Source organism: Lepisma saccharinum, chromosome 10, assembly GCF_977018435.1.
Source record: "Lepisma saccharinum chromosome 10, izLepSacc3.1, whole genome shotgun sequence".
Taxonomy (NCBI): Eukaryota; Metazoa; Arthropoda; class Insecta; order Zygentoma; family Lepismatidae; genus Lepisma; species Lepisma saccharinum.
In genome coordinates this window covers 46,446,638-46,459,274 of record NC_139238.1, presented here as the reverse complement: position 1 = coordinate 46,459,274, position 12,637 = coordinate 46,446,638, and the positions used below count along the sequence as shown (strand labels likewise).

The following is a 12,637-nucleotide window of genomic DNA, read 5'->3' as shown; positions in this document are numbered from 1 at the left end:
GTATCGTCTCGTCTCGTCTCGATACCATCCCTAATCGAAACTTACATGACGTTATTGGAAATCACTGTACTTCATACTGTAGGTGCCTTTGAATCACGTAAAAGGTACGACGTGTTCTACTAGTATTACGTAATACGTAATTTGCGTAGTTCCTATCCTTACCGTCAGGGGGCAGCGTGACTTGTGTCGAGGCTAGAAGGCACACTGAGACGTAGTTCAGTCTGTTCGAGACGGAATACGCACAACAGTGTCTGTCAGTGAAGTGCATGTACTTTGCGGTTCAAATGGAACGTGTGTACACTAACGAGGAATATGCGGACATGCATTTCTTCTACGGGAGAGCAGACGGCAATGCAGTGGAGGCTGCACGCCTGTACCAGGAAGCTTTTCCTCGCCGACGGCACCCTGATCGTTGCGTGCTCATAAGATTACACTAACGCCTCCGAGAACACGATAGTTTTGAATATGGAGAAAGAAGTGGTAAGCCTACACGTATCACAGTGGAAGAATATGAAAGCATTTTACAACGCGTTGAAGAAGCACCAGGGACGTCAACTATGAGGATCGCGTCACAGGAGCGAGGTGTTTCTCACAGCTGTGTGTGGCGTATTTTACACCGCCCGTTGCTCTACCCGTACCATTTCCAAAGCGTACAAGGTCTCCAAGCAACGGATTGCGAGGCCAGGGTTAGGTTTTGTGAGTGGATGCTGCAAAAACTTGCATTACACCCACGCTTTTTAGGTGACATTTTGTTCACAGACGAAGCTGGATTCACTAGTGACGGAATTGTAAACTTTCATAATACTCACGTATGGTGTGACGAAAATCCCCATGAAATGTTTGAGTCACGACATCAGCAACGTTTCACCTTGAATGTGTGGATGTGTGGAGTAGGTGATTTCATATTGGGACCTCCCATCCTGCAACCCAAACTCAATGGTCGTGGGTACCTTCAGTTCCTACGTAATCATCTTCCACGCATGCTGGAAGATGTTCTCCCTTCACCAGCGGTTGTGTATGTGGTTCATGCACGATGGAACACCAGCACATTCTGCTTTACCTTTGCGGCGGCACCTTACGCGAAGCTATGGTCAGTGCCGGATCTACAAGCCGCAGAACCCCGCAGTGCGGGGGAGCCCGGAGAGAAGTGAGCCTCTAGGGGGCCCTCAGCCATTGACATAGAAGAGGGATCGTATATGAGTATGTAAAAAATAAACGTAGTTACTCAGGGTTACAGAAACGAATAACATTTATACATACAGGTAAAGGTAAAGTCAAAGTTCACTGTGCATTTAGCACCGTGCATGAATGCACATTTAAGGTGTGTGGGGGTAGGCCCCACATATTTTCGATGTAGGACATCTTGGAGGTGATGTGATCAGCACCTCGACCCTGCCGCCTTTACCCCCACCGGGTACCATTTGATTTGAGGCTGGGTGGGCCCTGTAGCAGCTTTATGCGGAAACAAAGCCGGAAAAGTTCCGACCTTAGATCACCCACCTGTGTTTCCCGAGTGGCAGTCGGACTAGAATTTCACAAGAAATGCAGTGGTGAAGGTTTCTTCAACCTATCTTTAATCAGGAAAAAGTTATGACTGCATGATTGTAACAAATGTATCATTTTCCAGGTGTGAAAAATATCACATCACCCCGGGCGCCGAAACCGAGGGCCGGGGAGGGGTCCGGGCTCCCGCTATAGTTTTCGTTTGGCTTCCCCTATAGGGGGCAGAATCAATAGTTATGATATCTGTTAGTAGTTACAAATTCCAGTTAACATAAATAATAATAATACCTTGTTTACAACAATTTCGATGCTTTAAATATTGCTGTTTATATATTTATGTGTATGTAGGCTATACATGAAACGGTATAAAAGGAGGTAAGAAAGGCAGGTAATTTTTTTCGCGATTTTTCATCATCATCAATGTTTTATTAGTGTTATTATTTCGAAAGTATCTTCGAGGGGTTTAGACTCCCCAACCCCTCTCGGAAAGTTCTTGAACTACTATTGTCAGTCATGTAACACTTTGGTCCTAACATCCTCACCAAAATTTCAAGGAATATGTTTACGAGGTGTTTGAAGAAATAACGGTTCGTGTACTATTTTATCCCAGTTGATTTCCTGGAAGACATGTACAGTCACCAGCAAGAAAATGGGACACCTACATCCTGAAATACTCGTTTCCCTGCAAGGCGTTATGCGTGTTGCCTAACTCTAGGCGATAAGTGGATTTTCAATGGCAATTTCTATCGACGTAGAGTTTGGCAGCATACAAAACACGTTGCAGGGAAACGAGTATCTCAGGATCTAGGTATCCCAGTTTTATTGTCGGTGACTGTACCTGGTTTTTCGTTGATATCGAAGGGCGCGCAGGAGTGGATGTTTTGCGTTCGAAGTGGTCCTCACACTTGTAGAATTCTCTAAATCTGGATCTTTTTCGTGAAAGCCTAAGGTACGGTGTGATACAAAAATTTCACCATACAAATTTCCCATCAGCATTTCATTCAGTTTTCTCGCACACCTGCGTGTTTTTAAGGAATGAAGTACGCTGATGCTAGTGCAGAGGTTTCAATTGCCTCTCTGACACTTTAGGGGCCTCCCCCATGGCGCAGTGGTAGCGTCTTTGCCTTGTAATCAAGGGGTCCCGGGTTCGATACCCGGTGGAGGCACAAGTGGTTCGGATCCCACTTTAAACTGTAGGTCCAGTCCCGATTAGCCTTACTGTGCATAAAGTGGACTTAAAACACCAACTCAAACCAACTCTCTGACACTTTATTTCAGTTCCTGAGCCTGAACAATTTACCTTGCGCAGTGACTGTACGTTCCCTTTCTACAGAACCGAACTCGAGACGCTACATAAATCAGGCCCCCATAACTTTTCTCTGTAGTTTCCAATACGTAAAGTAGAGTCAGTAGCTAGGTATTCTCAAAACATCTCCAGCCGGCTGCGCACGTCGAGCGAGCATAACAACAGCGTACAGCGTGCGCAAGAAGGTTAGCGATAGGAGCTGGATTGAGACGACGTCAACAGCTCGCTTGTTGATTGGAGATTTCGGTAGTTTAAGATTCGCTGCCAGGCATAACACCAGAGATGTTGTGAAAATAATTTCACTCTACCGGTGTGCTTAATTTTGCACATAAAAATCTTACTAGAATTTAGCGATGTTAGCGAGGCCGTTTATATAATATTTAAGTCTACTATATGCTCAGATAGGCTAATCGAGACTTGACCTACAGTTTAGAGTGGAATCCGAATCACGAAGCAGTTTTCTTCCACCGAGAATCAAACCTGAATCCTCTTGAACATAATATAACACCGTTAGCATTCGATAAAAATAGAATGAGTAAAATTTTAATTATTATGATTATTACATAATGAATACTATATGGAAATAGTTATATAGAAATCTAAAAGTAGCCTGATAGTCCTTTCGAATAATGAAAAACAACACCAACCATTTTGCAAAAAAAACTGTATGGATTTTTAATATCATGTTATTTTATTTTATTGGTCAAAAAGTTTGTTTGGCGCTAGACAGAGAAATGAAAGTCATCTTCGATTGCAATGTAAATAATGTTTCATATAAATTTGTATTTTTTGCACGCAAAGAATCAAATTTCATAGGGAATTTTTCCACTTTTTCAACTCCATCCTTTGAAAAAATATATTTTAAATATATAAAATTACCAATGGTTAGGACCATCCGTTTGATGGAGTTCCCTCCCCGTAGCAACATGGAGTCTCGGCACCCTTATCGCCGCAGTTGGATTTGTATGATCTTTGCATTCGACTGTAGAGTGCATAATTATTACCAAGCAAATTTCCACTACCATGTTTTTTTCTCTCTTCTACGCAATGACAGCTTCAAGAATTTAAACAGAACACAAAACAAACTGCTGACAGCTTCCGCACCAGTATCCGCAAAAATCCATTCTTTGAAAACACGGAAGATGCAATTAAATTGAATGAAAATAGTCCTGGACAATTTGCCGACCAATACTTAAGCATCCCACTTTACGAACAAGGAAGATACCACGGTAGACTTGGAGAAGCAAACTTCCTTAATAAGTAGTTAGAAGTATTACTATAGACAGACTGACGATTTTTATTTGACGATAACTGTATCGTATCATACGTATCGATATCGATACGGGGTGACCTTCATGAAGGCACCCAAATGTCCATCTCTCTTACACGTGGTACAGTGGGATGCGCAAGTATTGCTCGGTAAATTTCGCATGACTATTTTTGCATCTTAAGGAATTTTTAAGGAATGGATTTTAAGTATGCTGGCGCAGATGTTCTCAGCAGCTTGTTTGACATATTGTTTCAATACTTCAAGCTCTCATTGTGTAAAACAGATAATATACGTGGTGATTGTCAATTTGATTGGTAATACTTACACATCCAACTCTTCTGTGGGGCTGTGTGTTTCTGGTGTTTTGTCCTTACATGTGCTGATCCCTTCACAGCCTCAACTTTTAAACTGGATATGGAAATTTTAGTCTTCCCGTATAATGTGACGCGTATAAATAGCACCAACAATTTAATTTCGGTCAATAAATATTCCTTTCGCTCTTTGATTTGAGACAGGAACTTTGTCACAATAAAATGTATTTTCCATCTTATACTATACGTATATGCTATAATGTAGCTTGGTACTTCTAATAAAAACTTTGAGACCGAACTACGTTTCTTCACAAACATTACAGTCGTTCCTGCCAGTTCACAGATTACAATATCTACAAAGTTATTAGTCTTTGTTTTCACGCTCAGATGTTGAAAATTTTGTTCATTCAGTAGGATATGGATTAAGCACCATCTACGCTATCTGCTGATCTCTTTCACCATTGCCTGAACTACGACCCACGGCCCACCAAGTTTATTTATCTGGCCCGCCTTTTGTCACCATACTCGAATCATTGTCATTGAAGCATAATAGCATTCGTGGCCGAAGAAAATTGAAAATCGGGTACTACTTTACTATACCGGAGACACCTATCAATGAATTATTTCGCAATTTTTTACATTGCTAACGTACTATTCTGCATTGCGGAACACTTCTTTAGGTGAAATAATGAATTTCTAACGAAAATAATGCCTATTTCTTACATTAACGAGTACTTACTGTTGTTCCTTATTTCCAACAAACAATCCAAGGGTAGCTCCAAAAACCATTGACGTTAGCCCAAAAATCACGATAGCCCCACGAACCATCACGGGGACGAGGTATGCCTACTAGGTTAGGTTAGGCCTGTTAGGTTAGGTTCCATTAGCACTCCTTTCGTTCAATTTAGCATATACGGACAATACGAGAGTGTATTGTGCTCTCGTGCAGGAAGCAAATGGCGGCAGCAGCAATAGCGCGTCGGAAATAAATTTTCGTAGAAAACCAAATGCATTCGCATTAAAATGGATCAAAACTACATTCCCGAACTTCAACAACGCTACAGAAAATGATTTGCGTAAGTACTTTCTCCTGTAAATTTGAAGAAATCCGTCTCCGGTATAGTAAAGTGTTACCGAAAATCGAAAGTCACTGAACAACGTTCGTATTGGAAATCTTGAAAGGTCTGAAAATGCACCCATACACGATCAAAGAAAAATTTGACAACAATTTCACATTGTTACCGAAAGATGGCAGTGTCTACGGCAAGAAACAATAATAAATAGATTAACGGTATCAGATGTAATTATTTTCATTTCAAAGGAAGATGAATATCAGAAACTCGATATCGTAAATGTAATCTGAGACACCAGAGAAACTGGGCCGTTATAATGACAAAATAATTTCACAAAATATTGTTTCCACTTAGATATACGGTAGTTATTTTTCATTTTGTTCATCTAAACCACTATTTAAGATTAAATACAAAACTATCATATATTGTAATGGGTATTCGAATCTAATTTATTATCACATCGCTCGCTGCTGCTACAGAAATATGCATTGAACTTTCCTATATAATTGCAATTAAATAAATACAGACAACAATGCCACACCGATTCTCCTTTCCTTTCTCGCAAGAAGAAACCCTAATATGTTAATAAAATTGGAATATGGCGTATTGTGGACATTGAAATGTGAAATAATTCATAGAATTCCATAGTTCATAGCAGGTGTACGTTGCAGTAATTCTATGCCGGTAAGTCATTTTCACAAAAAAAGAACATTTTAGCATCCCGTTTTACGTTTTAACCTAATATGTATTTCGATGAGGTATTCCTATCGGTAGCATATACTAACCAGTAACGTCACTTGCGCTTGCAGGAAGAAGCAGGACGAGGTCAAGGTGCTGGAGGACACGATCAGGCAGCGCAGCGAACAGCAGAAGAAGGCCGGAATTGAACTGGATGCAACATGCCACATCTGCCTCAAGACCAAGTTTGCAGACGGGGTCGGTCACCTCTGCAACTATTGTAGTATACGATGTTGCGCGCGCTGCGGGGGAAAGGTCACACTTCGCTCAAATAAGGTCAGTAGTCAGTATCTTTCAATGAACCAATGCTGAAATGGACATTTTTACCTGTGATTTTTTTCTGCAGCTGACATCCATCATTGACTCTAATTGTTATAATTGTTATATTTTTCCCCTTGTGATGTTGCCACAATGTCACGTTTCTCATATAAGGAAATTTTCTTCAGTAATACGTTGAGCCAAATGTGCGCATGAAATAATTATAAAGAACCGAATATCGCCCCTGCATTTACCTTAAATGTATTTGTTTTAGGAAATCTAGGATATGTGAGAACAATGGTTTATTCATTCATTCCCACACCCTCTAATACCTCCCCCTAAATAGTGTTAGGAGAGTTATGTGTGCACCTAGAATCAAACAGTTTCAATATGTCTGCAAATATGTGCACCTTGCTCACAAATTAGCGTTCTACAAAGTATTTATTAGGGCATTACTTGAATATTGTTCCTCTGTACTCTATGGGATTAACATAAATAACACTAACAAATTAGAAAAAATGCAAAATTGGGCTGTTCGTAGTATACGAAATACAGCACACACGACTTCACGAACGAGCAGAGAAGAACTGCAGCTACTCACGCTTGAATCTAGGCGAAAATATGCGTTCCTACTCAAAATTCATCAAGCAATTTACATACAAAACCACTGCGGCAATTATTGGGGGCGGGGGACAGTTGCCTTCCCACTTTTAGCCACTTTGCCCCCGCACTATGCTAAACCTTATCTACTAAGAAAAAAATAAACAGTCCTTGTGCCCCCGCCCCAAGTTTTGGCACCTTTTCTTTTGCCTTATGTTTATAATTATTACATACATACATATGGAGAAAAAATAAAACGAAGATACCAACCCATTTTTTGATTCTTCAGAAATAAGTTGGTTTACAATAGGTTATTAAATATTTTAGATATGTTTTAGGTTTTTTTATATTTGGATGGATTTTGGATTGTGTTGTGTAAAGATAGGATAGTGTAGGTAGTTCAGCATGAAATTACTTCTGTGCATTGATGGGCGTTTAGATTATAAGTTTATTCCTTGCTTTTATTATTTTTTATTTTTTGTTATATATTTATATATATATATATATATATATAAATAAATATTGGTACTAGGTCAGAAAAGGGGACTTTAACATTAATTGGGACTGTACCTAGAGTTTAAAAGTGAGATTCAAACAATATGTGTCTCGCCACAGAACATCGAACGTGCGACCCCTTGGTTAGACCGGCCTGCATGAGTTTAGATGACTAGCAGATGACTGTTGTCTGAATAATTTCAGCAGGCTGATTCCAAAAATGAAATCCACTTTTACCATCACGTCTATTTTTTTCCAGAAAATACCAATATATGAACTGCCTTAATTTCACAATAAAATTAGTAGTTCCATCATTTCCTCAATAGATGGCTCTGTTTATGGTGGTAACATATTGGTTTTCTAGAATTCAAATCCTCCAATTTTAAACTATAACTATAAATGCACATAGAATACTAAGCATTTATTCTACCTTCTATCTTCACAAATCACATTGGCATGAACATTGTAAACTTTGATTATGTAAGTTATATTTTCGAAATACCTCCTAAAAATTTCCTTCACAAAATGTCCAAAACTCAGTGTTATAATGTAGTGGGTTGATTGAATTTGATGACGTGGGGAAAAATCCTGATCTAGGGGAAAATCCTGACGTGATGGGAAGAAATTTATGTCATATCCGTCATATTGATTTGAAATCATCCGATTTTTTTTTCTCAAAATGCAGGGGTGTGTTATAAGACGATGGGGAGGCCTTGTTCTGAAATTAATGCTCGCACTTCTTAATTGATTCTCGTGTAACGTAAAATTAATAAAGTACAAAAATTATAACCTCAGGACAGCATAAGAGCGTCAGTGAAAGGGACTTCCTTGCAATCAGGTTGCAGAGAAACAGCAAACGGTTCAAAGAGCTTTCGTTTTGCTTCACTCTTTTCTCCACAGATGTCACTAGTGGTTCTGTCTCGGCAGCATGCGTCAGACGGGGAAGTGGGATCTTGTTCAACGAAGGAGGAAGTTTCGTAGATAGAACGAAATAACATCCACTGTTTTTAAGGGTGGCGGTGGATATTTTTAAAACACTTGCGGGAAAATATCTTGCTTTTCGCTTGGAAGGAATGAATTAACTTACATTGAATACGATTTGCTTACAAATCATGAGTTAGTCGATGCGAGTGGCAAACGTAATGATCTCTTGTTCTATTTTGAGTGTGAAGCCCCCTTCTCCGTGCTAATTCCTATCCTTCTTTATGTTTTCCCTGTCACACACACCCATGTCGCGTAGTAACGTCGTCGCCTTGTGACCAAGGGACCCTGGTTCGATACGCGGTGGAGGCACATAGTGATTCGGATCCCACTTTAAACTATAGGTCCAGTCCCGATTAGCCTATCTGTGCATATAGTGGACTGAAACAACTAAGCAATCAAAAAATAGATTTCTCTTATCATCTCTTTCTCTTATATTTCCTCTCTATTGTTGTCTTTCTTTCTTCCTTGATTTTTCACGCTCTATTTAATTCCCTCTTTTTCTGTCTCTCTTCTCAATCATTTGAAGGGCTCGGGTGTAAAACACGATAAGTGCCATTTTGGTCATATCTGAGTTCATTAAGAAAAAAGGTTATTAGAAGCTATATTGTATATAAATTGTTTTCGTGTTGTGTTTACCAATTTCAGAAGGCTTCACTTAGTCCAATGCAAATTGTATGACATGGCAATTTCACTCGAAAATTGAAAGATAGCACATTTTACTTCATAACTAAAAAATTACCAAAATGTCACTTAACATGTTTTACTTCCGAGCCCTTCATTTTATCTATTTGTCTTTCTTTCTTTCTCTATTTCTCCTTCATCATATTTATTTCTTGCAATCTCTCTCTCTCTCTCTCTCTCTCTCTCTCTCTCTCTCTCTCTCTCTCTCTTTTCCCTATTTCTCTATTCCCCTTTTCTTTATCTTTCTAATTTCCCACTTTTTCTCTCTTTTTCCATACCAACATAATAGCCTACTCCTGTTTCAACCATACCGAATGCCCATAAGCTCCAGGCCAATAGCGAGGGATAGGAACAGAGGGCGTCATTCAATGCTTCTTTTAAAGACAACAAAGTCAGATAAATTTATACTTGGCAGAGGCAGGGGAGGGGGAGAAGGAAAATATACTAGGTGTTACTCGACCCTTGTTCCCATTCAAGATTCTCAAATGATGGATTAAATGACCCGTAGATATTTTCTTTGGGGATCATCACGTGATTTTTTATAAATATTTATTTTAATTATTTTCTTTTCATACTTGTAGTCAAATATTATGGTAACACACTGCTGGAATTTTCTATTTACCAAAGTAGTAATAATAGCACGTTATTAAACATATTATTCAAACAGTAAGACATAACTGAAATATTGTTAAATATACTAAACTTTTTTTAAAAATGAGAAATGCAAAATACGAATATTTAACCTATATTATTTTGAATTAGTTTTCTTATGTTTCCTCATTTTAAAATTTGTAGGATGTAAACGTCACAAACCATGACATGAGAAGAAAATATCGAAGGGAGCACATAAAATGTTTGTGCTTGCAGCAACGTATCTAGAAATATATTTCGGGGGCGGTTCGAGCCAAGTGTCTATTTTTATTATTATTATTATTATAATTGTATTTAAATTAAAATAATTAAAATCATATTAAATTAATTAATGGGGCCCCCTGGGATCTTTCAAGATGCGAAAGAGAGAGTGGTGTGCGGAAAGCAACGGGAAGCTACCGCATATATCTTTTCCCTAGAAAAACTGCAATCATGATGAGTCATTCCAAGGCAAAATATTCCGGACGTAAACTAGCCCCCCATTCGGATGTCCGGGAGGGGGATGTCTGGGAAGGACACGTTATGACAAAGGACACTGAAATTACTATTCATTAAAATATTTAAATTTATTAATATTGTTATTATATGAATAGGTAATACGACGATACAAGGATACTAATATAATTGCACGTATTCATTATTTAGCTACGTATAGTTAAGATCGGCAAAATTTGTAAAAAAACAACAACTGCCATGGCGAGGAAATTAATGTCAAATAGATAAAGAATTTAATTTTTATTAAATATCACAAAAGAATGTTAGATCCAGTTCACGGAAAGTAAAGTTTCTCATAATATTTTATGTCAGTTATTGAAAGTCGTATGATCCCAATATAATCCTTGCCTTACAATACGTTCGACGGAAAAATATAACTTTCGATTAAACAACAAGTATATTTTCATTATATTAATTTTAGGGCTGCCGATGGCGTAATGGTAACGTCGTTGCCTTGTAATCAAGGGGTCCCGGGTTCGATATCCGGTGGAGGTGCATAGTTTTTCGGATCCCACTTTAAACTGTAGGTCAAGTCTATGTCCAAAACTATGTTTTTATTACATAACATCTCTTCTTAGTATTCTGATGTAATTATTCAATATTCTAAAGCAAATTTATTGGTAAATTGATGCATATAATTGGAGAAGATTATTTACACACCAATATTGATTTTGAACACATTTTAATTAGTATTATAATTTTCAGGTATCCTTATCGGTGGGAGTATCTGTTCAAAGTGGTTCAGCTCTAATTATTTTATTATATCATTATTTTGATTATTTAATTTTTGTACTTACTAAGTTTTTCGAGGAGGTTCCGGATCTCCTGGACCCCCCCTCGCCTAAATACGTCCTTGGCTGCTTGGTAGTGCGGGGAGATGGAAGGGCTCCAAAGCACAATCCTGCCTAGGTCGTCAAAATATCCAGCTACGGGGCGCGTATTTACAAACCCTATAGTGCTGCAGAACCAGAGGTATATAACACTCTCTTGTTGGCTGTGTGAACCGGAAGTGATTATGTTCCGTGTCCATTGTTCCTTGTTTCTTCATTTACAGCAAAAGTATGGAAAAAATTAGACTTGTGATTATATAGTAATAAAGTTTGTAAACAGATTGGCGAAATTATGTTAAGAAATATACGTTTATATAATAAAATATAATGTTTAAAATGCTATACGTTGGATATACATAATTTTCTCAATAGTCATTGGTAGTTGCAATTTTTGCTCTGATGTGACTTTAAATAGAAAAATCATTCACTTCAAGAAGAGTTCTGATTTCCGTCTTCTAAAACATTAATTTAAATAATTTTGCTAAAAAATGAACCTTATTGTAAATGGGTTTCTTATCTTGTTGGGATGGATATCTGAAATCTATACTGTTAATTTGAACCCTGCCATCTAGCGTTAACTTGAAGGAACGCTGCATTAACTTCCGGAATGGCAGCCTATCAGTAGCCAAATATCGCTGGAGGTTCTGCAGTACTGTAGGGTTTGTAAATACGCCTACGGGGCTGATAAGCTCTGAAATAAAATGTACTAAAACTCATCGCTAAATGAACCCTGCAGCTTTATATTTAGCAACCAACAAAGCGAAAATGCTGAAGACTTCGGGAATTCCGTCACTTCAGCTTCCAAAGAAACTTGGAATCAGATTTGCGAAATGTGCTTTCTGTCGTTACCTTTACAGTGTTAATTATTGACAGATAAACCGCAAAACTAAATACTATATATTAACCACATCCCCCAAGTCATAACTAAACACTAATATTATGGTATAAATTAATATAAAAATATTAAAACGAAAAGCTATATTAAATATAATTCCCTAATAACTACATATAAAGTAATTCGAATAACATTTTATTACAAATAATAATTTTAACAGAAAAATATAACACTTTCACCTTAAAATTAACCTTACTAGCTCCTCACCTTTCGAGATAAAAGGGTACTCAATTAAAATTTAATCCTCCCTGATACAAAGGTACGATCATTAACATCTTCTATATATAAAAATTAATATTTAATATATTTAATACATCCCAACACTGTACTAATAATCTATCACAAACCAATTTATATCTAATAAAATATATAACAAAAAAATATAAAATTCCATTTCATAAAAAAATCTGACTATAAACTAAAACAAACAGTATCAAAAAATATCGAATTGCACGTGATATCATTTTTAATTATAATTTTATTTAATATAATCCATTTTATGTAATAATATGTACCTCTCTTTTAATCTAAATTAAAGTTTTATTCT

At 37.5% G+C, this 12,637-nt stretch overlaps 2 protein-coding genes across 7 annotated transcripts in view; both read left to right on the top strand.

The window, feature by feature from the left end:
• Positions 1 to 12,637, top strand: part of Rim (Rab3 interacting molecule) — a 500,966-nt gene that overhangs the window by 151,779 nt on the left and 336,550 nt on the right. For all 6 annotated transcript variants that reach the window (XM_083129798.1, XM_083129801.1, XM_083129799.1 and 3 more), the window contains exon 2: positions 6,273 to 6,477. In XM_083129798.1, the coding sequence (XP_082985924.1) occupies positions 6,273 to 6,477 (205 nt within the window). The remainder of the gene's footprint in view (positions 1 to 6,272; positions 6,478 to 12,637) is intronic.
• botv (exostosin like glycosyltransferase 3) overlaps positions 1 to 12,637 on the top strand; it is a 607,246-nt gene that overhangs the window by 309,669 nt on the left and 284,940 nt on the right. The gene's annotated exons all lie outside the window — the stretch shown is intronic.